Source organism: Bos indicus x Bos taurus, chromosome 25, assembly GCF_003369695.1.
Source record: "Bos indicus x Bos taurus breed Angus x Brahman F1 hybrid chromosome 25, Bos_hybrid_MaternalHap_v2.0, whole genome shotgun sequence".
Classification (NCBI taxonomy): domain Eukaryota; kingdom Metazoa; phylum Chordata; class Mammalia; order Artiodactyla; family Bovidae; genus Bos; species Bos indicus x Bos taurus.
The window spans coordinates 19796347-19823179 of NC_040100.1; the positions used below are offsets into that span (position 1 = coordinate 19796347).

Sequence of the window (26833 nt, forward strand, 5' to 3'; positions counted from 1 at the left end):
TACTATCTTGGAGAAGTCAGGGCTGTTTTTGTGAAACTTTTGTTTCAATGTGTGTTGGGTATATAAGCCCTCTGAAAAAAGTGTTCTTGAGAACTCCCTGGCGGTCCAGCGGTAGACTTGCAACTCTGAGCTTCCACTGCAACAGACATAGGTTCAATCCCTGGTGGGGGAACTAAGATACCACAAGCAAACAATTACCAAAAAGAAAAAGAAAAAAGAAACACTGATTTAGGAATCACTTCTCGCCATCTAGTGGTAAAAGTCATATGTGCAGTTGCAGCAAGATGGGTAGATGATGTAGATGTGATGAGAATACAGGTCAAACTGTTCCTGCCCCACATCCAGGGCAAGAATCCTGTTGACAACACAGAACCACTGTTGACTACTCCCCACAGAGAAGGCACTCGCCCCACCACCAAGAAGCTCAAACTGCTGAAAAGCCGATCAATTTGCCTCCCTCTAAGTGTTCCCTGCTGGAGTCATTAGTGGCATCTTGGATAACAAGGAGCAGTTTCTATTCCTTCCAACTCTGCATTATCAGTCAATTTAATACTATTGATTCAGTCCAGCAATGTTTATTGAGAGTCTAGCAGTATTTGTTGTCTGCTAAGTGCCGGGCATTGGATTACAGTGGTGAACAAAACAGAGAAGCGACAGAGACAGAGATCACAACAAACGAGGGAAGTAATTATATGGTGAATGGAGGAGCTATAGTAGAGGTTAAAGGGAAAGCCTCTTACAGGGCATGGCTGAGCTGAGTCCTAGAGAATTAGGGAAGGGCAGCTGTGCAAAAGGCATTCAAGACAGGAGGAACTGCAGGGAGAAATGCTCGGGGGTGGGGGTGGATGTGGAATGTGGAAGCAGGAAATAGGGAGGGCTGGAGGAGAGTAAGAAAACAGGAGAAACTGGAGAGGAGGTTGGAGCGAGCAGACTCAGGTCATACAGGGCCTGGCAGGAGCCTGGGATGGATCCCCACAGCACATGGGGCGTGGTCAGTGATGTCTGGCAGTACAAAAAGGTGGGGCGAGGCATGGACACAAGCCAAGGACCTCCCCCCAATCACTTGGGGAGACACATGGACATAACCCAAGGACCCCTGATCACTAGTTCCCATGACTCCTGCTTCCTAAGGTTACCATCACAAGTCTCTCCCCAGTCCTCAAATCCAGATGACTGCCAGTGGTTACCATGCCTCGGAGTTAAAAAGGATCTCACAGCTTAGCCTGGGAGAGCAGCCAAGATAAAAAGACTAACACACTGCCGGCAAGAGGAAAGAAGAGGGCGCTGCTGGGCGCTGCTCCTGGGAAGTCCGAAGGGAGGTGAGCACCGTGATTCAGGATCTACAGGCCGCCAAGGCAGCTGAGCAGGTAACAGTCACCTACACAATCAGTACCAACCAGTCATCTATAACAGGAACTAGGGGACTTTCCCTGATGGTCCAGCGGTTAAGACTCCACACCCCCAATGCAGCGGAACTAAGATCCCACAGGCTGCATAGGGCGGCTGGAAAAAAAAAACAAACCCAAAAGAACTGGGCACGGCAAGAGGTTCATAAAACGTAGACTATATTTCATCATATCTAAGACACCATCAATTTCAAGATTGAAAAAAGAAATTAAAAAAACACTACCAGCGAATGTTTCTTTTTTAATTGCTTAGAATTTTACCTTTGTAATTATTGAAAAAGCTCCTTTATTGGGCCAGAGTGTCATCATCTCCCTCTGTCTTGTACAGACAGAAAAAAGTGTGAGGTAAGCTGGCTAAGCCCTCACTTTCAGGATGTCTGTGCCTTTCCACACAATACTGACCTCTGTGTCACCAAGGGCATTGGTGAGGATGTATTTCTTTCCTTTAATATTTGTTGATTTATTTATTTTGCCTGTGCTGGGTCTTCACTGCTGCTCTCGGCTTGCCTCTGGCTGCAGAAAGCACAGGCCACTCTCTAGTTGTGCAGGAGCTTCTCACTGCAGTGGCTTCTCCTGTTACAGAGCCTGGGCTCCAGGCGTGCGAGCTTCAGTAGTTGTGGCTCCCGGATTCTAGAACACAGGCTCAGTAGTCGTGCACACGGGCTTAGTTGCTCCATGGCATGTGGGATCTTCCTGGATCAGGGATTGAACCCATGTCCCCTGCATTGGCAGGCAGAGTCTCAACCACTGAGCTACCAAGGAAGCCCCTAAGGGTGCATTTCTTAAGAGATCTCCAACATTCTCTCTGAGATTTTCTTCCAAGCAGCTGACCCTCAACCTGGAAGTTTGGCTACTGGCTCTTTCTTGATCTCATCAGAAGATATTAAGGAATGATTTTCAACAGCAAACAGGATTTGTGTCTTTCTTCAAATGGCCTTAAAAGGTAGGTGGACTAAAGCACCGAGGGCTGTGGTCACAGCTTTCCAACCAGGCCATGCCATCAGGAATAACCCTGTGTCTGCTTGCACAGGTAAGGACACCTCTGATGTCACTTGACAGTGACCAAAAGTAATGTTGAGAGTTAAGACACATCTGATTTCAGAAAAGTTAAAATCCAAGACCATGTGCATCACAGAATGGCTCAGATAGTACTGTCACATACACATGCATAACTGAAATCACCTAGCTGTACTGCCTGAAAATAATGTAAATCAACTATACTTCGATTTTAAAAAATAGTACAGAAGCAACCTAAGTGTCCATCACAGAGAAGATAAAGATGTGCTACATATAAACAATGGAATATTACTCAGCCATAAAAAGGAATGAAATTGGGTCATTTGTAGCTATGTGGATGGACCTAGAGACTGTCACACAGAATGAAGCAGGTCAGAAAGAGAAAAACAAATATTGTGTATTAATGTATATATGTAAGGAAATGGCAACCCACTCCAGTGTTCTTGCCTGGAGAATCCCAGGGATGGCGAAGCCTGGTGGGCTGCCGTCTATGGGGTCACACAGAGTCAGACACGACTGAAGCGACTTGGCAGCAGGCAGTGGAATCTAGAAAAACGGTAGAGATGATCCTATTTGCAAAGCAGAAACAGAGACACAGACACAGAGAGCAAATGTATGGATACCAAGCAGGGGAAGGGAAGATGGTGGGAGGAACTGGGAGACTGGGACTGACATACACACACCGTTGATACTATGTATAAAATAACTAATGAGAACCTACAGTATACCACAGGGAACTCTACTTAATGCTCTCTGGTGACCTGAGGGGGAAGGAAATCCAGAAGGGAGGCGATATATGTATATGTAAGGCTGATTCATCTTGCTGTTACAGTAGAAACTAACACCACAATGTAAAGCAACTATATTCCAATGAAAATTAACTTAAAAATAAGTAAAAAATAAAGTTAAAAAAAAAATAGTACTGAACTGTGACGAACCACTTTGACTATAAGGGACTCACCAGATGTCAACATTTAGCAATGAAATAACTAACGAGAGGAATATTTGCCATTTTTAAATGATGCTATTCTGTTTCTTTTTAAATTAATTTTTCCCACCAAAAAATTAATATTGTCTTTACAACAAGAGCAACAGTAAGTTTGGCCATGATGCAACTGATACCTTGTGCTGCAGCCACTGAAGCCCGAGTGCCCTAGAACCCACGCTCCACAGCAAGAGAAGCCACTGCAGTGAGAAGTCTGCACACCACAACCGCAGAGAGCCCGAGAGCAGCGACAAAGACCCAGTGCAGCCAAAACTTAATTAATACAAAAAGAGCGACAGTAACTTTGGACTTCATAAACAAACATAAAAGCCAATTATTTCACTAGAAAAATAATGTGTAACAAGTCACAAAGTGCTAATATCCTTACAACATACAGGACTCATTAGTAAGGGAAAAAACGAGTATCACTGAAGAATGGGTAAAGGACAAAAATGAACCATTCACAAAAGAAGCAACTGGCCAGTGAACCAACAAAAAGCTCAGCCTTACTGATGATCACAAAAAAAACCAAAATGAAGATGAAAGCAAAACCAGAGAGCAGTAGTGCTCCTAACAAATCTGCAATAAAACTCTTTTTCAGTAGAACCTGGCTTTGGAGAGAGATGAGAAGAAAGGGCACCACTATCCAAACTTGCTTCAAGGCCCTGTGGTAACAGGTACAAAAAGCCAGAGTCACGTGTGAACACAACGGCCGACAGTCCCACTTACCGGGATTTTATCCTCAGGAAATAATTAGGAATGAACACAAAGGTTTTTTTTATAAGACCACTGAACCTGGACTTACAGTATCAGGTCGACAAGATAGGCTACAAGATTACATGGCCAGGACGTCCCTACGTTTGTTAGAATGAATGCATAAGACATATAAAGTAGATAGTGAAATGTTAACAGCAGGGATCTCCCTGGTGCTGAGCACCTAGGCCTGCTGTCATGTCCATGATTGCACTCATTTCCCAAACTCAGAAAACATCCCTTCCATCTGAATATCGTGATTTCAAGTTTCAAACTCAGAACTGAAGAGTCAAAAATCTCAGATTTGGAAAGACCTGAAAGAGTCACTCAATCTTCATTCAATCCACTACTGCTTTCAAAATGTTCATAACACTCACGTACCACCTAGTCAAAGTTATATGTCTTTTTCAAAAATTTATTTTACTGAAGTGTAGCTGATTTACAATGTTATGTTAATTTCTCCTGTACAGCAAAGTGACTCAGCTATACATATATCTATTAATATATTCGTTTTCATACTCTTCTCCATTATGCTTTATCACCGGATACTGAATACAGTTCCCTGGGCTATACAGTAGGACCCTATTGCTTATCCATCCTATATATAATAGTTTGTACCTGCTAACCTCAAACTCTTAATCCTTCCCTCCCCCACACCCTCTCCCCAAAGTAATATGTCTTTAAATAAACTCAATTTTCTTAGTACTCAGCTCTGAGGTGCTACCTAATATTTCCTTCTAACACACACTGTAACAAATACCTAACTATTAACATTTAAAACATCTATCTCTGTTCCCGCCTGAAACCGTCTCATATTCCTCCCATGGGAAACAATGATCTGGCCCAACCACCTATTCATTAAAGAAACATTTATTGATTCCATGCTATTTGCATGAGTGTCAACTGCAATACTGGAAAATTCATGGAAAGTTGTGAAACGTCCTCCAACAGGGATTTCTTCATCAGAGGATTCAGGGAATGGGAAGGGACCCTCCCTGCTGTCTCAGACTAGCAGGAACAAGGCAGCGGCTGGTTTGTTTCACTTCTACAGACTCACCATGTGCTTACTGCATGCCAGGCGTTATTCACATGCCTGACAAACAGAAACAAACAGCACCCTCAAAACAACCCTAAGTAGTTTGTTCAAGCTGTGGAACCTTCACGGAAATTAACTTGACTACTTTCAGATCAGATGAGATCAGTCGCTCAGTCGTGTTCGACTCTTTTCGACCCCATGAATCTCAGCAAGCCAGGCCTCCCTGTCCATCACCAACTCCCAGAGTTCACTGAGACATCCATCGAGTCAGTGATGCCATCCAGCCATCTCATCCTCTGTCGTCCCCTTCTCCTCCTGCCCCCAATCCCTCCCAGCATCAGTCTTTTCCAATGAGTCAACTCTTTGCATGAGGTGGCCAAAGTACTGGAGTTTCAGCTTTAGCATCATTCCTTCCAAAGAACACCCAGGGCTGATCTCCTTCAGAATGGACTGGTTGGATCTCCTTGCAGTCCAAGGGACTCTCAAGAGTCTTCTCCAACACCACAGCTCAAAAGCATCAATTCTTTGGTGCTCAGCCTTCTTCACAGTCCAACTCTCACATCCATACATGACCACAGGAAAAACCATAGCTTTGACTAGATGAACCTTTGTTGGCAAAGTAATGTCTCTGCTTTTAAATATGCTATCTAGGTTGGTCATAACTTTCCTTCCAAGGACTAAGCATCTTTTAATTCCATGGCTGCAATCACCATCAGCAGTGATTTTGGAGCCCAGAAAAATAAAAGTGTGACACTGTTTCCACTGTTTCCCCATCTATTTCCCATGAAGTGATGGGACCAGATGCCATGATCTTCGTTTTCTGAATGTTGAGCTTTAAGTCAACTTTTTCACTCTCCACTTTCACTTTCATCAAGAGGCTTTTGAGTTCCTCTTCACTTTCTGCCATAAGGGTGGTGTCATCTGCAGATCTGAGGTTATTGATATTTCTCCCAGCAATCTTGATTCCAGCTTGTGTTTCTTCTAGTCCAGCGTTTCTCATGATGTACTCTGCATAGACGTTAAATAAACAGGATGACAATATACAGCCTTGACGTACTCCTTTTCCTATTTGGAACCAGTCTGTTGTTCCATGTCCAGTTCTAACTCTTGCTTCCTGACCTGCATACAAATTTCTCAAGAGGCAGATCAGGTGGTCTGGTATTGCCATCTCTTTCAGAATTTTCCACAGTTTATTGTGATCCACACAGTCAAAAGCTTTGGCATAGTCAATAAAGCAGAAATAGATGCTTTTCTGGAACTCTCTTGCTTTTTCCATGATCCAGCGGATGCTGGCAGTTTGATCTCTGGTTCCTCTGCCTTTTCTAAAACCAGCTTGAACATCAGAATTCACGGTTCACATACTGCTGAAGCCTGGCTTGGAGAATTTTGAGCATTACTTTACTAGCGTGTGAGATGAGTGCAATTGTGTGGTAGTTTGAGCATTCTTTGGCATTGCCTTTCTTTGGGATTGGAATGAAAACTGACCTTTTCCAGTCCTGTGGCCACTGCTGAGTTTTCCAAATTTGCTGGCATATTGAGTGCAGCACTTTCACAGCATCATCTTTCAGGATTTGGAATAGCTCAATTGGAATTCCATCACCTCCACTAGCTTTGTTCGTAGTGATGCTTTCTAAGGTCCACTTGACTTCACATTCCAGGATGTCTGGCTCTAGGTCAGTGATCACACCATCGTGATTATCTGGGTCGTGAAGCTCTATTTTGTACAATTCTTCTGTGTATTCTTGCCATCTCTTCTTAATATCTTCTGCTTCTGTTAGGTCCATACCATTTCTGTCCTTTATCGAGCCCATCTTTGCATGAAATGTTCCTTTGGTATTTCTGATTTTCTTGAAGAGATCTCTAGTCTTTCCCATTCTGTTGTTTTCCTCTATTTCTTTGCATTGATCGCTGAAGAAGGCTTTCTTATCTCTTCTTGCTATTCTTTGGAACTCTGCATTCAGATGTTTTTATCTTTCCTTTTCTCCTTTGCTTTTCGCTTCTCTTCTTTTCACAGCTATTTGTAAGGCCTCCCCAGACAGCCATTTTACTTTTTTGCATTTCTTTTCCACAGGGATGGTCTTGATCCCTATCTCCTGTACGATGTCACGAACCTCATTCCATAGTTCATCAGGCACTCTATCTATCAGATCTAGGCCCTTAAATCTATTTCTCACTTCCACTGTATAATCATAAGGGATTTGATTTAGGTCATACCTGAATGGTCTAGTGGTTTTCCCTACTTTCTTCAGTTTAAGTCTGAATTTGGCAATAAGGAGTTCATGGTTTGAGCCACAGTCAGCTCCTGGTCTTGTTTTTGCTGACTGTATAGAGCTTCTCCATCTTTGGCTGCAAAGAATATAATCAATCTGATTTCGGTGTTGACCATCTGGTGATGTCCATGTATAGAGTCTTCTCTTGTGTTGTTGGAAGAGGGTGTTTGTTATGACCAGTGCATTTTCTCGGCAAAACTCTATTAGTCTTTGCCCTGCTTCATTCCGTATTCCAAGGCCAAATTTGCCTGTTACTCCAGGTGTTTCTTGACTTCCTACTTTTGCATTCCAGTCCCCTATAATGAAAAGGACATCTTTTTTGGGTGTTAGTTCTAAAAGGTCTTGTAGGTCTTCATAGAGCCATTCAACTTCAGCTTCTTCAGCGTTGCTGGTTGGGGCATAGACTTGGATCACTGTGATATTGAATGGTTTGCCTTGGAAACGAACAGAGATCATTCTGTTGTTTTTGAGATTGCATCCAAGTACTGCATTTCGGACTCTCTTGTTGACCATGATGGCCACTCCATTTCTTCTGAGGGATTCCTGCCCGCAGTAGTAGATATAATGGTCATCTGAGTTAAATTCACCCATTCCAGTCCATTTCAGTTCGCTGATTCCTAGAATGTCGACATTCACTCTTGCCATCTCTTGTTTGACCACTTCCAATTTGCCTTGATTCATGGACCTGACATTCCAGGTTCCTATGCAATATTGCTCTTTACAGCATCAGACCTTGCTTCTATCACCAGTCACATCCACAGCTGGGTATTCTTTTGCTTTGGCTCCATCCCTTCATTCTTTGTGGAGTTATTTCTCCACTGATCTCCAGTAGCATATTGGGCACCTAACTGACCTGGGGAGTTTCTCTTTCAGTATCCTATCATTTTGCCTTTTCATACTGTTCATGGGGTTCTCAAGGCAAGAATACTGAAGTGGTTTGCCATTCTCTTCTCCAGTGGACCACATTCTGTCAGATCTCTCCACCATGACCCACCCGTCTTGGGTTGCCCCATGGGCATGGCTTAGTTTCATTGAGTTAGACAAGGCTGTGGTCCTAGTGTGATTAGATTGACTAGTTTTCTGTGATTATGGTTTCAGTGTGTTTGCCCTCTGATGCCCTCTTGCAACACCTACCGTCTTACTTGGGTTTCTCTTACCTTGGGCGTGGGATATCTCTTCACTGCTACTCCAGCAAAGTGCAGCCATTGCTCCTTACCTTGGACGAGGGGTATCTCCTCACCGCCACCCTTCCTTACCTTCAACGTGGGATAGCTCCTCTAGGCCCTCCTGCGCCCACGCAGCTTACAAACCTACTTACCCACGTGGATTCAGACCCCACCCCCAACGTTTCCGGGCTTCCCCAGTGGCTCACTGGTAAAGAATCTGCCTGCAAGGCAGGAAACACAGGAGTTGCAGGTTCAATCTTAGGGTCAGGAAGATCCCCTGGAGGAGGGCGTGGCAACTCACTCCAGTATTCTCCCCTGGAGAATCCCAAGGACAGAGGAGCCTGGAGGGCTACAGTCCATAGGGTTGCAAAGAGTTGGACACAACTGAAGTAACTGAGCATGCATGCCCACCCAATGTTTCAGGTGCTTAAATAGTACGAATTTGTCATGTGTGTGTGTGTTTGTGTATTGTTTAACTACTTATAGATGTATATGTATGTGAAAGCTGCTCAGTTGTGTTTGACTCTGCGACCCCATGGACTACACAGTCCATGGGATTCTCCAGGTGAGAATACTGGATTGGGTAGCCATTCCCTTCTCCGGGAGATCTTCCCAACCCAGAAATCAAACCCAGGTCTCCCACATTGCAGATTCTTTACCAGCTGAGCCATGAGAGAAGCCCATAGATGCATATGTAGCTATGTAATTCCATATATATGCAATTGCAACAACAACAACAACAAAAATCAATGAGTATTCTCAGCATTAATTTTCAAGTTTGGGGGACTTTCCTGGTGGTCCAGTGGCTAGGACTCTGCACTCCCAATGCAGGGAGCCCAGGTTCAATCCCTGGTCAGAGAACTACATCCCACATGCCTCAACTAAGAGTTCTCATGCCACAACTAAAAAAATAGATCCCTTGTGCCACAACTAAGACCCAGCACAGCCAAAAAATACATAAATAATTTAAAATATTTCTTTAAAATTTTTTTCAAGTTTGGCATTTTTCTTTTTTTTTTTTTTTAAGCAGAGAAAGGTTTATTACAGGGCCAAGCAAGGATAACAGGTGGCTCGTGCTTAAAAAAACCTGAACTCTTCAGTTAGGGATTTTAACTGTACACTGCTTGTGGTCTTTAAGTGAAAGAGTTAGTCGCTCAGTTGTGTCTGACTCTGCAACCCCATGGACTGTAGCCCGACAAGCTCCTCTGTCCATGGAATTCCCCAGGGAGAACACTGGAATGGGTAGCCATTCCCTTCTCCAGAGGATCTTCCCAATACAGGGATCCAACCCAGGTCTCCTGCATTGCAGGCAGATTTTTACTGTCAGAGCCACCAGGGAAGCCCTGTGGTCTTTAAGATACTGCTCTAATTTTTAAATTCATTGTTGTTCTTTTGGAATGGGTAGCCATTCCCTTCTCCAGAGGATCTTCCCAATACAGGGATCCAACCCAGGTCTCCTGCATTGCAGGCAGATTTTTTACTGTCAGAGCCACCAGGGAAGCCCTGTGGTCTTTAAGATACTGCTCTAATTTTTAAATTCATTGTTGTTCTTTTACATATTTTAGTTGCAGTTTTTGGTTTCTATTTCCTGTTGGTTTCATTCTTGGTTTATAAATGGAAGACAGGAAGTAAAGTCTTGAGGCTGATAGACTCTGTACCTAAACAGAGTCTGGATTCGCTTCCTTCTTGGGAACTAAAGCTTGCTGCTTTCCTGAGTAGATCGGCAGACCTTAAGGGATCAATTACCTGAAAAACTGGGTCTGAGTAACTAAGAAGACTCACAAGATAGTTTCCTCCCAAAGGAGACTACTGGCATGGCCTCTTGGCTTCATGTAACATCTAATTACTTTACAAGGAGTAATATGATCTACAATCTACTGTCTTGCTTGTAAGAAGTCATTGAATAGTGGGCAAAGTGTAAACGGAAAAGGAACCTACATTTACAGAGAGTGAAATAAGTAGGAGAATCAAGTCAGTCCCCTTGGTGTAATGTCCCATATCTAACTTTTTAACAACAATCAAAAAAAAAACAGAAAATGTAATTAATATAACACAGAACATAGTAACAGGATGCCATGGACCTGAATAATGCTAAGTTTTTAACTAACTCCAAGTCAAAACCCTAGCCAGCTTTTTTTTTTAAGAAACTAACAATTGATTCTACAATGGAAACACAAAGGATCTAAAATAGCCCAAACAAATCTTCAAAAGAAGAGTGAAGTTGGAGAACTAAAACTGCTTAATACTACTTAATTTTAAGACCCACTATAAAACTGAAGTAATCAAAACAGTGTGGTCTCAGCATAAAGGTGGAAAAATAGATCGATGAGACAGAAATAGACCTATACCAGTGCTGCCAGTTGGTTTTTTTACCCAGAGTGCCAAGGCAGCTCACTTTCCTACATGTTGGGCTTCCCTGGTGGCTCAGTCGGTAAAGAATCTACCTGCAATGCAGGAGACCAGGTTTCGATCCCCAAGTTGGGAAGGTCCCCTAGAAAAGGAAATGGCAACCCACTCCAGTATTCTTGCCTGGACAATGGACAGAGGAGCCTGGCAGGCTACAGTGCAGAGGGTTGCAAACAGTTGGTCACAATTTAGTGACAAAATGACCACACACACCACCACATTTTCCTATATGTGTATGTATATTTAAAACACATCCATCTGAAAAAGGATCTCTATCCAAAATATATAATGAACTCTAACAAGTCAAAATCAACATTACCATCATCAACAAAAATAGGAAAGGGCTTTAATAGGTAATTCACAAATGATGATGTAGGAATAGCCAATAAGTATACATCTGTCACCAAGGAAATGCCATTTAAGGCCATAATGAAATGCTATTGCATACCCACTGATGAATGTTAAACGAGGATATGGAGCAACCGGAGCTTTGACACATTGCTGGTGGGAAGTATAATCTGATAAACCACTTTGGAAATTAGTCTGCAGTTAAATGAATACTCACCCTATGACTAACCAATTCTACTCTTGGATCCAAGAGAATAAGAATGTTCATTGCAGTCCATTCAGAATGGCCGAAAACTAGACACAACTCTAATGTTCATCATCGGCTGAATGGATGAACAAATCATGGTGTATTCACACAGCACACAAAGGAGCAAGCCATTTTACACTGACAAAGATTCTCTCCTTGACCAAACTCTAGCCAGGCTCCACTGAGCACTCCTGGACTAGACCTCGATCTTGGCCTACAATATAAAGACCTGAGCAAACAACAGAGTTTCTAACAGCTCAAGGCCACACCCCTAAGGATGTCTCCAATCCCCCTTAGGGTGTGGACCTGAGAAAACTCAAGAAGAATTTACTGTTTGTTCCAGGCAACACCTGAAGATAGAGCCTTGCTGTCTCTCAGTTAGCAAATCCAGATAGTTTCACATGGACTAATCCCTTTTTCACACTTTCTATAATTTTTCTCTGATTCTACTGACTCCTGGCTCGTTCCCCTGCTTCCTCCCTCATTCTCCCCTTAGATACCCTCTATACAAATCAGAGTTGAATTCAGTTCATGCTGGATTCTTTTCCCTGTTGCAATAGTTATTACTTATTAAAATATCTGACTTTACCACTTTAACTGGCATCCAGCTTTATCTTTGACAATGTGCACAACATGGATGAATCTCAAAGACCATCTTGAGTGAAAGAAGACACAAAAAGAATGCATTTTGTATGATTCCATTTATATGACATTCTAGAATTGGGAAACCCGTGAGAGCCCAGATCAGAAAAATGGCTGCTGGGTTACCAACCATCTCTAGTTGGTGAAGAGACCAACTAGAGATACAAGGGAACTTTCTGGAGTCTCAGACGTATTTTATATCTTGTTTCAGGTGGTGGTACACAGATATATGCAACTGCCAACACTCGTCAAACTGAGTATCTTACTCTGTATAAGTTATCTCCCTCTCCTTGCCACCCTTCTAACAACATCTGAGGGAGCTTTCCTTGGTTCAGTTCAGTTCAGTTTAGTCGCTCAGTCGTGTCCGACTCTTTGCGACCCCATGAATCGCAGCACGCCAGGCCTCCCTGTCGCTCAGTGGTAAAGAATCCTCCTGCCAATGCAGGAGATGCGGGTTTGAGCCCTGATCTGGAAAGATCCCACATGCTGCAGAGCAACTAAGCCCGTGTGCCACAACTACTGAGCCTGTGCTCTGGGGCCCAGGCTTGGCAACAAGAGAATCCACCACTGTGAGAAGCCGTGCACCGCAACTAGAGAGTAGCCGCCACTCGCTGCAACTACGGAAAAGCCTGCATAGCAATAAACACCCAGCACAGCCAAAAGTAAATAAAATTATAAAAAACGGTCTTTAAAAAATATGACTATCTGAGGAAATTCTCGAGGGGAAAAAGATGAAGGATGTAGCACATCCTCCAAGTCCCTTCTGCGATACGCACTCGCCCCCTTGCCTAAGAGGACCCCAATGTGGTTTGAAGCAGCAATCTGCCCTATTGGGTGCACACTTTCCTGCACCCAGAAGCGGAGCCGTGTGTCCTAACCTTAGCTGATGAGAAGTACATGGAAGTCTACAGGGTAGGCCTTCCCAAAAAGCTACTGCTTTCCTGATGAAAAGGGACAGTTTCAGACACAAAATGTGTCTCTTGCTAGCATTCCTTCATTTTCCTTCTTCCTAAACCACAGCTGCTCAAATGGACTTAGAAAATTCTGATAACCCTGCTATAAATCTACCCTTACCCTGTGAAGCAAGCTATGGAAGCTCTGAATCAATTCACAACTGAATAATTTTGTTACTCAGAAGTTTTCAGACATAAAAATGAAAAAAAAAATTTCAACTACAAGAATGACATATGCATCAGTTCAGTTCAGTTCAGTTCAGTCACTCAGTCGTGTCCGACTCTCTGCAACCCCATGAATCACAGCACGCCAGGCCTCCCTGTCCATCACCAACTCCCGGAGTTCACTCAAACTCATGTCCATCAAGTCGGTGATGCCATCCAGCCATCTCATCCTCTGTCGTCCCCTTCTCCTCCTGCCCCCAATCCCTCCCAGCATCAGGGTCTTTTCCAATGAGTCAACTCTTTGCATGAGGTGGCCAAAGTACTGGAGTTTCAGCTTTAGCATGAGTCCTTCCAATGAACACCCAAGACTGATCTCCTTTAGAATGGACTGGTTGGATCTCCTTGCAGTCCAAGGGACTCTCAAGAGTCTTTTCCAACGCCACAGTTCAAAAGCATCAATTCTTCAGTGCTCAGCATTACTGCATTTGGTATATGATACAAAGGACATTTCAAATCAATGGGGAAAATACAGACCACTCAACAGATGGTGTAGGGACAACTGGCTAATAATTGGATACAAAATTAAGGTAAGGCTTTCCCTGGTGATCTAGTGGTTAAGAATCTGCCTTGTAATGCAGGGGATACTGGTTTGATCCCTGGTCTGGGAAGATCCCACATGCTGCAAGGCAACTAAGTCCAGGTGCCAAAACTACTGAGCCCAAGTGCCTAGAGCCTATAAGCCACAACTGCTGAACCCACAGGCAGCAACTACTGAAGCCCTCATGCCCAGAGTCCACGCTCCATGACAACAGAAGCCACTGTAATGAGACGCCTGTGCACGGCAGCTAGAGAGCAGCCCCCGCTCGCCCACAACTAGAGAAAGCCCATGCACAGCAAGGAAGACTCAGGGAAGCCAAATAAATAAGCCTTGAAAAAAATAAGTTAAAACTGCTATCTTATGATGTACAAAATAATAAAGATAGATGAATGATCTAACCATAAAGCCAAAGCCACAGAAGTGCTAAAAGAAAATGCTATAAGGATTGAGAATGGCCTTTCAAAGCTTTACCCAAAAACCACAAGACATAAAGTTACATTGTCAAGACTCTACAACCTGAAGAGTCACCATTTCTGTATTATGAAAGGGACAGTACAAGCTACACTGAAAAAGACAAGCAACAGCTTGAAAGAGAACACTGCAACAAACAGCGAAGCATCAGATCACTATTGCAGATACAAAAGGTCCTTACAAATCAGTAATAAAAATACAAATAACCAAACAAAAACAAAACAACCACCCAGTAGGGGAGTGACATCGAGAGTGGATTCGCACTATAAATATCCATGAGTGTGAGCAGACAGACAATGCTCAGCCTCACTTGTGATTTTAGAAATGCAAATTAAAAATAGGAAAGCAGCCTGGCATTTGCCTTCAAAATATTTCAGATCAGAAGCTGGGCCCTGCTCTCTGGGGTACAGCTGTAAAGATGCAGTCAGTAGGCTGGCAGGCCAGGGCCCTCAGGAAAACACCGGCTTTCCTAAGAGGTGATCCTGTGACCTGCTTTCATGACAATGGTGGGGGGGGAGGGGTTGGGGGGGTGGATTTTTGGATTCAGTTGAGAAATCAAATGAACTTCTACAATTTGCACAACAGACTTTCAGTCTTACAGCCCCTGGTCTGGTTTCTAACAGACTGCTGAAAACCAGCAGAGCACACCACCAGAATTCTAAGACCACATTAGGAAGTATCATCTTGAGCACTTGTATTCAGGTCCAATCATTTTCTAGGGAAGGAAATGGCAACTCACTCCAGTATTCTTGCTTGGGGTAATCCCATGGACAGAGGAACCTCGTGGGCCACAGTCTATGGAGTCGAAAAGAGTCAGACCCGACTTAGTGGCTGAGCGTTAATCACTTTAACCATCCGACACATGCTTACTGTATGTCTATACTGTGAAGGGCACTAAAGTAGACAGGTCCCTGCTTTGTTTTCATTCTGAGGAAAGACAAACATTAAACAACATGTCTGAACTACACCTGGGCCGATTCCCACCAAGGACACACAGTGTCCCAAGAACGTGGGACGGGGCCCTATCTTGTCTGCAGGTGCCTGAGAGGCCTCCTTGAAGAAGCCACATCTGACACAAGCCAAAAGCCTCGGTGCCATCTATGACTCCTGTCTTACTGTATATCTGATTCGTCAATACACTCATGACTCCTCAGTCTTATCAGCTCCGCCTTCAGTGTATCCAGAATCATGGATTCCCAGCGTCTCTACCACTACAATCCTCATCCAAGCCCCCAGCATCTGACTTGAGCTATTCCGAGAGCACGTATCCCTGCCTCCATGCTGCCCCCTACAGCCCGTTCTCAACACAGACGCTGAGAGGATCCTGTTCCACCCCAAGACGGTGGATGTCTTCCATTCCAAGGCCCCCAGCAGCTCCCATCTCGCTGACACTGGAAGCTGGGTCCTCACAAGAGCTCCTCTCCTCCTCTTCCACCCGGGTCTTTCTAGTCCTGGACCAGCCGGGCCAGCTCCTGCCCCAAGGCCTTCGTACCCTCTGCCTGGGACACTGCTTCCCCAGCTGTCCATCCTAGGGCTCACTTCCTCCCCAGCACTGACCTTCTTGGTGGGACTGTCCCTGGGCATCCCAGCTCATGGGGCAACTCCCTCCAACACTCCTGCGGCAGCACCCACCAGTGCAGGTGCCAGGTATGTTGCTGGTGTGTTTCCTGGCTGCTTCCCCCATTACATGCCCCACAAGAGCACCGCCTGTGCCTGCTTCATTCACTTCTACATCGTCACTACCACAGGGCCTCCGTAAACCGAGCAGGGTCTCGATAAAGAACATCAGGTGGAGAAATTAGTCTGAAGGATGATGTGGAGCTGATCAGACAAGGGAGGGAGGGAGAAAGCATTTTGGGAGAGGTTGGCCTGCTCAAAGGCCTCAGGGGAGGCAGGCACAGGGCACGCTGGAGGAACTGAGAGGGAGGTAGAGAGAAGGGCAAGAGTTAGGGGAAGCAAAATTGGAGAAGCAGGGTGGAGCAGGCAGGACTGGGTGGACCACGTGAGGAACTTCGCTATTTTTCTAACAGCGATAGCGGGTGCACGCTCAGTCGTGTCCAACTCTTTGCAACCCCATGGGCTGAGGCCCGCCAGGATCCTCTGTCCATGGAATTTTCCAGGCAAGAATACTGGAGTGGGTTGCCATTTCCTACTCTAGCAATAAAAAGCCATTAAACCAGGGAGTGACATGGGCTTGGGCATCTTTCCCAAACTTCTGGCTTTGGTGTGAGAACTGTATTTGGGGAGGGAAGCACCACTGGGGAGCTCAACTGGCAGATTAGTACCCTGGTTCAAATCACAGATGACTGTGGACTGAGACAGCAGCTGTGGAGGTGGAGGAAACATATTCCAGAAATATTTTCCAGGTACATTCTAAGGTCTGAGTAATTGATTGCAGAGAGGGTAAGTGAAAGGGCAGTTCCATGATGACTCCAATCTTTTTCACTCGTGAGCCAAGTGGAAAGGGGCACCATCCACTGACTTGGGGGCAGGGGGCGGGGGAGGGATGGCTTGTCACAAAATTGAGGAAGATGATCTAGAGTGTGGTTTCGGAAATAATGTATTTGAGGTCATTCTGAAAGTGAAAGTTGCTTGGTTGTGTCTGCCCCCCCATGGACTGTAACCGGCCAAGCTCCTCTCTGCATGGAATTCTCCAGGCCAGAATACTGGAGTGGGTAGCCATTCCCTTCTCCAGGGGATCTTCCCAACCCAGGGATCGAACCCAGGTCTCCGGCACTGGAGGCAGATTCTTTACCAGCTGAGCTACCGGAAGCCCGAGGTCATTCTGAGACCACCAAACAGAGATTTCTGGTTGGCAGGGATAGATCTGGAGCGTGATTTGATAAGGAAAGGTGAGGTGTGTCCTATCACCAAGTGTCACGTTTTACCTTGTGGCGGAAGGAGAATCAAAAAGGTTCAAGTAATAAAGTAACAGGGTAACATTTGTGATTCTAAAAAATCACCCCGGCCATGGCATAAACACTTGGGACAGGGGAGGTGGCCAGACTAGAAGCGGGCAAGACAATAAGGATGTTCGGTGCCAGGTCAGGAGAGCAAGGGCTACGGCCAACAGGAAGAAAACGGAACAGACTTTCCATCCGTTGCCAGCCTGTCTCCCCCACAGCTGCTGGGGACTTTTCTTTAAATTTTTATTTAGCTTTGACTGGGCTAGGTCTTCAAGGCTGCTCGCAGGCTTTCTCGAGTTGCAGCAAGCCGGCTTCTCGTTGCAGTGGCTTTTCTTGTTGCAAAGCATGGGACCTAGAATGTGGACTCAGTAGTTGCAGCTCACAGGCCTAGCTGCCCACAGCACGGGGGATCCTCCTGAAGCAGGGATCGAACCCGTGTCTCCTGCACTGGCAGGCATTCTTAACCACTGGACCACCAAGGAAGGCCCTGGGGATTTTTCTAAAACACAAACTCAGAGCATGTCAGTTCCCCCACTTTAAAACCCTCAGGACCTCTCCTGCTTTGTTCTCTGACAACCTCTCCAGAATTCTTTCTACCTAGACCCCACCAGCGGAGAAGGCAATGGCAACCACTCCAGTACTCTTGCCTGGAAAATCCCGTGGACGGAGGAGCCTGGTAGGCTGCAGTCCATGGGGTCACTACAGTCTGACACGACTGAGCGACTTCACTTTCACTTTTCACTTTCAGGCATTGGAGAAGGAGATGGCAACCCACTCCAGTGTTCTTGCCTGGAGAATCCCAGGGACCAGGAAGCCTGGTGGGCTGCTGTCTCTGGGGTTGCACAGAGTTGGACACGACTGATGTGACTTAGCAGTAGCAGACCCCACCAGAGGTCAAGTTCCCCTAACACTTCAATCTCAAGAGCTTCGATCTCTATGCTCTTCGACGTCTCTTATTTTCTTCTGCCTGGCCAACACCTATCTTTCTAAGACTCAACTCCTCCCTGATGAAAATAAAGAAAAGTGGTACTAACCCCCAGGAGAGGGCCTGGCGCCACGAGCCAGGCTTCACTGCTGTTAGATGCTTGCCTGGTGCTCACAGAGGCCACACTGTCCTCCGGTTGGACAGAAACAATCTCACAGGACGACCTGCACAAGGTCACACTAAAACAGTGATGAAGTGAGACAAAACCAGGACTCCTTCATCATTTTGTCCAAACAAAACCAAGGCCCGCTGCAGGGTCCCAAGTACTCCTCTCCCCCAGCTGATGCTGAGTGACTGTAGCTTCTTTATTAACTACAGCTTGTCTGACTCTAGTCACGCCTTCTTTTTTTTTTTTATAAATTTTGCAATTTATTTTAATTCTTTTTTGGGGGGGAGTTTATTTATTTCAGGCTGTGCTAGGTCTTCATTGCTTTGCACAGGCTTTCTCTAGTTGCACTGAGCAGGGGCTACTCTCTGAAGCCGTGCTCGGGCTTCTCATTGTGGTGGCTTCTCTTGTTGCACAGCGTGGGCTCTACGTGCACAGCGTGGGCTCTACGTGCACAGCATTCAGCAGCTGCGGCGCCCAGGCTTACTTGTTCTGCAGCATGCGGGATCTTCCTGGACCAGGGATCAAACCCGTGTCCCCTGCACTGGCAGGTGGACTCTTATCCACTAGGGAAGTCTGTCACATCTCCTCGAAAAGACTAAGCTACCTACGCAATCACACAACTGTCTCTACCTCTTGTGAACACCCAATCCTGGGCAAATCCCTGCTTCCTTGAAACACCCCCCACCAAATTATCCAACCAAAGCCTAAATCCTATAAGTTCTTTCTAACACCCTTTATGGAGAGACCCCCAAGCTCCCCATGAGGTGAGCTCTCTATCACGAGAATGAGTCATTAAATCCGTTTACCATAAAAAGGAACAAAATTGTGCCATTTGCAGAGATGTGGATGGACCTAGAGACTGTCATACACAGTGAAGTCAGAGAGAGAAAAATAAATACCGTATATTAATGAATGTGTTGGGAATCTAGAAAAATAGTACAGATGAACCTATATGCAAAGCAGAAACAGATACAAATGTAGAGAACAAACATATGGACATCAAGGTGGGAAGAGGGGGTGGGATGGATTAGGAGACTGGCATACAGACACTACTATGTATAAAACAGACAAATAATGAGAGCCCACTGTATAGCGCAGGGAGCTCTACTCAGTGCTCTGTGGTGATCTAAATAGGAAGGAAATCCAAGAAAGAAGGGATGCACATATACACAGCTGGTTCAGTACGTGGAACAGCAGAAACTAACACAGCAGTGTAAAGCTGCTATGTGTGTGCACGTGTAGTCGTGTCCAACTCTGCAACCCCCTGGACTGTAGCCCGCCAGGATCCTCTGTCCATGGGATTTTCCCAGCAAGAATACTCAAGTGGGTTGCCAATTTCTCCTCCAGAGGATCATCCCAATGTAGGGATCAAACCCGGGTCTACCTGTGTCTCCTGCGTGGCAGGCAGGTTATTTACCACTGAGCCACCTGGGAAGCCCCTAAAGCAACGTTCAGTTCAGTTCAGTTCAGCTGCTCAGTCGTGTCCTGCTCTTTGCAACCCCACGAACCGCAGCGCACCAGCCCTCCCTGTCCATCATCAACTCCCGGAGTTCACTCAAACTCACGTCCATTGAGTCGGTGATGCCATCCAGCCATCTCATCCTCTGTCGTCCCCCTCTCCTCCTGCCCTCAATCTTTCCCAGCATCAGAGTCTTTTCAAATGAGTCAGCTCTTTGCATCAGGTGGCTAAAGTACTGAAGTTTCAGCTTCAGCATCAGTCCTTCCAATGAACACCCAGGACTGATCTCCTTTAGGATGGACTGGTTGGATCTCCTTGCAGTCCAAGGGACTCGCAAGAGTCTTCTCCCACACCACAGTTCAAAAGCATCAATTCTTTGGCGCTCAGCTTTCTTTATAGTCCAACTCTCACATCCATACATGACCACTGGAAAAACCATAGCCTTGGCCAATGGACCTTTGTTGGCAAAGTAATGTCTCTGCTTTTGAATATGCTATCTAGGTTGGTCATAACTTTTCTTCCAAGGAGTAAGCATCTTTATATTTCATGGCTGTAGTCACCATCTGCAGTGATTTTGAAAGCAGCTATACTCCAATTAAAAGAAAAAAAAACCCTGTTTAACTAAATTAGATATATTTCTAATGGCCTCTGCTAAAGAACATTGACAACTCTCATGGTAGGAAAGGGTGGTAAAGTTTCTAGGAGGGAAGTTAACTGAGTGCCAATCTGAAGGCTTCCACTTTCTGTGACGCAATACTCTGGCATCACCCTGGTTATCTTGAGGATGAAGGAAAGGTGGAGTAAATCAAAAGTTGGAGGAAAGTGAAAAATGTCTGATTTAAGTCTCTGGAAAGTGGGAAAGGGAGCTAGCCAAAGCATCATACTGGAATGAATGAGTCAGCTCTGTAAGGGTGCAGATGAGGCTGGCTGACACGAATCCACACAGGGCCAAGTTGTCCTGCTGTGTGATTTCTACCATCAGTATTCAAGCTGGAAATGGAGAGTCTGGTTCAATCCAGGGTCTGAGGTTTACTAGGATGAAGGGCAAGGGAGATAAAGGCATTGCCAAGAGATTACCAGGGAATGGACTATGAACTCTGAGCTCAACTGACAGGCAGGAGCCTAGAGGGAAGCATCTAAAGGCTGGAGAAAACCATGGACGTCCTAGGGTTTTGAAGGCAGAACAGAAATAACTGATCAAGCATGCTGAAGAGACTGGGGTTGGAGGGTGCTGCACTGTTCATCTGTGAGGTGGTATACACAGCACCTGGAAATCCAGGGGATTATGGCAGGAATGGTAAGAGAGGCGAATGAGCACAGGTAATCACTGCAGGCGAGGTGTTCAAGAAAACAAGTGCCCTGCCTATAGGGTGGATCCTGCACACACACACTAGAAAGTCAACTATGATGATGGCATGAACTGAGGCAGAGGAAGGCTTGTGGGCCAGGTGCCCAAGTCGTCAGTGAATTAGGTGAGTAACCAGCAAACAGACAGAAAACAGTAATATGGAGGAGAGGATGCTGGGGACATGGGTCTCAAAGAAATGGGGGGAGGAGACAAAGGGCAGTAAGGACACAAATTTTGACCATCCTGATGCTAGGACCCTGGAGAAGGAAATGACAACCCACTCCAGTATTCTTGCCTGGAGGATCCCATTGACAGAGGAGCCTGGCAGGCCATAGTCCATGGGGTTGCAGAGAGTCACATATGACTGAAGCGACTAAGCACACACGTGTGCTAGGGCAGTCAGGGTATGAGAAAACAGAGCTGTGACTTGGCTTCAAGTAAACGATGCCCCCAGGGAAGGGCCAGGGTCAGTGGAAAGAGAGGGACGGAACGACTAAAGACAGGCTAAGGAAATAGAGGTGGCTGGTGATCAGAGTAGTAATTTCAAAGGACTCAGTGGGGACTGCAGGAGGGAGCTGGGGGTCAAAGGTAAACAAGAGTGGGAAACTGACTGAGGGGCATGGGACAAAGTAGGCGATAGAAGAGGAGGAATGGGGAGTGGGGATAAGTTAGCAAGAACGCTGAGTGCTTTATAGATAGCTGTTGAATCAGACGGGATTCTTAGGGATAAACCTAGTATACCTGATCACAAGAGTTCTAACTATTGGACTGTAGGAGGGACAGAGTCTGTGGTAGTGACGATGATGAAGAGTGGGGACAATGGGATGCTGCTGATGACAACGACCACCAATTTTGAACACCTACTATGTACCAAGCACTGCTGGAGGCACTCCACATTTAATCCTCACAACAGCTCTCTAACACCAGGAAGGGCCCTGTACCAAAGAAGAGAGCACATTAAAACAGAAACAACAGGGACTTCCCTGGTGGACCAGTGGTTAAGAATCCACCTTCCAATGCAGAGGAACTAAGGGTTTGATCCCTGGTTGGGGAACTAATATCCCACGTTCCACACAGCAACGAAGCCCACGAGCCACAACTAGAGAATCTGTGCACTGCAATCAAGAGCCTGCATGCTGCAATGGAAGATCCGGCATGCCACAACTAAGACCCAGTGAAGCCAAATAAATAAATTAATTAAAAAAGAAAGAAAGAAAGAAACAGCAGAACAGTAGGAGCCCTGGGGAGCTAACTGGCTCTTTGAACATTATTTTAGGGATTTTACAGCTACAACTCAGGGTGGCAGGAACCAGTCGAACTCACAGCTATTTCAGTAACTTCAAACAAACAACATTTAGACTGGAGGCAAATTAAAACTAGCAATAAGAATTTACTTTAGGCTTTTCTTCATGCCAGATCCTGTGCTAACCTCTGCATGATCTCATTTAATCCTTAATCCTCCCATCCAAAAGGCCAGTGACTATTACTATCCTCATTTTCAAGATGAGGAAACTGAGGCAGAAACAGAGTAATGTGCCCACAATTCACACAGGGAATCTCTACTTAACAAGATGAATTTGTGACTAGACTCATGGGTTCCAAACGTTACAGGGAAGATGCAGGTCACAGTATCACAGACTTCGAAAGTCCTCGAATCCTGCAAAACATTTTTAAAACATTAACTTATGGATTCTCACCATCTCATTGCATGTTGTTTTCCAGATGAGAGAAAACCTGGTGCAAAAAAAAAAGGGGGGGGGCTCTGAAGAAATGCATCCAGATGGCAAACAGGTCTGGTTTTTATAGACCCAAGACCCATCCCAGAAGGTTCTGATTCAGTGGATCCAGAGTCGGGCCCAAGTAACTGCATATCTTTTAAAACACAGGCTATGCTAGTGTGCAGTTCAGACTCGGAACCACTGCCTTAGATTCTCTGCAGTTCCAAACCCAAACTTTCTCTACAATGTTGAGATGGCTGAAGAACAGTGAGGGCACTAAAAAATGAAGCAGAGAAGAGCTGAGATTATAAAACTATCCAAGAGAGAGCCAAGGAAAGACACGCTCTAGTTACATTATTTCTCTGTACTTTTTGTGTCTGAACTATTTTATAGCTAATTTGCTTTTTTTAAAAATCATTTTTATTGGAATATGGTTGATTTATAATGTTGCATTAGTTTCTGCTGTTACAGCAAAGTGAACCAGTTATACATAGACATATATCCACTCTTTTTTAGATTCTCTTCCCATAAAGGTCATTATGGAGTACTGAGTAGAGTTTCCTGTGCTATAAAGTAGGTTCTTCTTAGTTATCTCTTTTATATATAGCAGCTAATTAGCTTTAAGTAACCAAGTTGGCCAGATTTTCCAGGTAGTGCTAGTTGTAAAGAATCCCCCTGTCAATGCAGGAGACCCAAGAGACGCAGGTTCAATCCCTGGGTCGAGAAGATCCCCTGGAGAAGGGCATGGCAACCCACTCCAGTATTCTTGCCTGGAGAATCCCAGGAACGGAGGAGCCTGGTGGACTACAGAATTGGGGTCACAAAGAGTCAGACACAAGTGAAGTGACTTAGCACACACGCGAGCAAGCAAGTTGGCCACAAATATTACCAACAAATATTAAATAAGCCAATCATTACCAATTGATATTAAGTAAACCTAACCCTAACCTGCTCTTGAAAAGTATTTTATTTTCCTCTGATAATTCTGAAGACACTTCTGATTTTCTTAGCAAACAGCAGCCAATATGAGAAAAACTGCTCTTAATCCAACAGTGCTACAGATGTAGTCAACAGCAACCAAAAGCTGGAGAAGAAATAAGTTGGGTATGGTTCATTTAAGTCCACAAATTCCACCAAGAACTGCCTTCACGCCTTTAATACTTATGAATGTATTTATTTATGTAATCACCCACCACTAACACCTAGTACATGCCAGACACTGTTCTAAGTGCTTTACTAATATTGAATATCACTTCATCCTTACTTTACAGATGACTGAATATCATTTCATCCCCACTTTATAGATCAGGAGATTGAGACAGAGAGTAGTGTAGTAGCCTGCGCAAGTATCCACAGCCGGGACCAGCCTGACAGTCCGGCTCCAGAGTCAATGTTCTGAATCACTATGCTTGGTCTCCAAGAACCTACACAAAGTACCAGCCCTAACCCAAAACTTTTGTTTTCTGGACTCAGTCCCTACAGGGCCCCAGCTTCCAAGGCATTTATTCAGTTCCTCTAACAGTTCATGAGCCTTCTTTGCTCTGCCTGAATACCCTCCTACACGCCTATTCTCTTTTTTTTTTTTTTAAGTCTTCTGTTCCCAGCTCAAACATTATCAACTAAATTACAAACTCTAATGGTGCACTGTATTTCTAAGCACACAACACAAAATTGTAATTATGCTACTTCCTGAGTAAGTACTTGCTTCCTGCCTTTTCCAAGCAGGCAGGTGAGTTCAGACACCATGTCAATCTTGTTCATCTTTTGTTCTCAATCACTGAATACCTACCAACCAAAAGGAAAAGCCTGGCACAAAGTAAGCTCTCAATAATTTTTGCTGAATGAATGAAAGAGTAGCATACACTCAAGCCTCGTGTTTTCTTTTTCATGCTTTCAGGTACTGGACACATACCTCTGCTCACAGCGTCCGCCAGACAGCCCTCACCACACCCCTAAAAGTGTAGACTCCCATAACACACAGGTAAAAGCTCTGGAAAATACTGGCTCTGCACGCAAATATTAAGTGGCCCTGGACAGGTCATCTCCCCCATTAACTGGCCTGAGTTTCAGGTGCACAATGGGGATCATGACAAGTCCCATTGAAACATAACCTATGAAAGAGGGAGGACCTGCACTTCTCCTCATAACCCATCAAAACTACAGTTATTACTTGCTTCACGTGTTTCCAACAAAAATGTGGCTCCGAGAAGGCCAAGTCCACGTCTGCCTGGTTCGGCGCCATGTCCCAGGCACAATAACCCCAGGCATGTACAGTGCCTGGCAAACGGCAAAAGTTGGATAATAAAATGTGAAGTAGATGAATCCCTGCTCTGAGCATTTCACAGATGTCACACCAGTTGACCGATGCCTTTTGGCGTAAAAGCGTATTCCTTAGACACAGCCCGCACCCCCGACCTAGGCCCCAGACCCCCGGAACGCTGGCCCCTAACCCCGCGCCGGGCAGGCACCTCTTGCATATAGAAGCATCTTCGCAAGTGCCGCGCACGCCCTCGTCGTCCGTGTCAGTAGGGGAAGAACAGGTGGTGAAAGAGGGCCTCCTCAGGCTAGCAGCCATGGGTGTGGAGGTTTCGGGGTGGTGCGTCCACCGGAGACATGTAAACCGGATTGACGGACGCCTGAGGAAAGTGAGCGGGAGAGAAGGCAGGAGAGAGGGGCTGGGCTCCACCAGGCTCAGCTGGCGCAGTTTAGTGACGCCACCCGCGGCGGCTGCCCCAGCTTCCCTCTGATTGGCCTCTCTATGGAGATGCTCATTGGACAATTTCCCACCCACTCAGTCTGAGGAGATGCCCATTGGATCACGCCTTTGGCCCCGCCCACACAACCCGGAAATTCCCTGAGGGGAAAAGTAAACTGATATTGACGCAAGAGAGCACCGCAATGCTCTCCGGGAAGTGTAGTCTTAGCTGCTTTGGAAGGCCACCTGGTTTCCACAGCTAGTCACGGAATTTTATAACTGTAATTAACTCAAGGCGGAAGAGCTTGCAGGATCCTCAGCGTTGTGGCGAAGGACAGAGTATACAGCCAGCAACAAGTGTCAGTGTTAACAGTGAGTTGGGGCTCAGTCTTATTCAGCAACTCAACAAATATTTATTGAGCGCCTACTCCGCGCCAGTCACACAAAATCACCCTAGCTATATTTAAAGTGTGTGTGTGTGAAGTCATGGTGGTGACCAGATTGGTACAATCAGAATGAATTCCAGGAGTTGGATGGGAGTCGCAAAACCTAGAAAAAGCTCTCTTTTCCTGCAGACTTAAACGCAGGAGGCTGTACCTTTGGAGCTACCGAGAGCCATCCTACTATCTCATATCGCCTGAGAATGATGCTTATTGGAATGGCCCATGGAGTCTGGAGGACTGTGTGCTAGTTAGGGGTAACCTGGCTTTGCAGTGTGGGAGCTTATGGGAACATCCCCAGAACCTGTGACGCTAATCAATCAGAAGAAGCTGAATTCAGAAAGATGAAATGAACCGTTATCCAGCACTTGGAGCTTTCATCCTGAGCTGAGTGTACATTATTTCTCCCTACCCATCACCACGTGATAGAAAGTCAATGAAACCATTATATTCGTTCTTCGCTGGCCCAGTATTCCAAGTTTTTGGCCTATAATGTCATAGCTGTAGCCTATTGAAAAGTCTATCTTTCCTTCTTTGAACTACTTTCGCACCTTTCTCAAAAATTAGTTCAGCCTATTTGTGTGGGACTATTTCTGGGTTCTGTGTTCATTGATCCATGTATCTATGTCTCTGCAAATACTACATAGTCCTGGTTACTCTGCTGCTGCGGCTAAGTGACTTCAGTCGTGTCCGACTCTGTGCGACCCCAT

The 26833-nt window shown here is 45.4% G+C and overlaps 1 protein-coding gene and 1 non-coding gene across 3 annotated transcripts in view; one reads left to right on the top strand and one right to left on the bottom strand.

Moving 5' to 3' along the window:
- LCMT1 (leucine carboxyl methyltransferase 1) overlaps positions 1–25711 on the bottom strand; it is a 69540-nt gene extending 43829 nt beyond the window's left edge. Inside the window, exon 1 of one of the 2 annotated variants that reach the window (XM_027526954.1) lies at positions 25457–25711. In XM_027526954.1, coding sequence (XP_027382755.1) covers positions 25457–25563 — 107 coding nt within the window. In that variant the 5' untranslated portion in view covers positions 25564–25711. The remainder of the gene's footprint in view (positions 1–25456) is intronic. The other variant, XM_027526955.1, reaches the window with a different exon arrangement.
- On the top strand, positions 9422–9494 carry TRNAG-CCC. The gene has a single exon. It is a non-coding gene; the product is annotated as a tRNA-Gly (tRNA).
- Positions 25712–26833: the final 1122 nt, after the last annotated feature.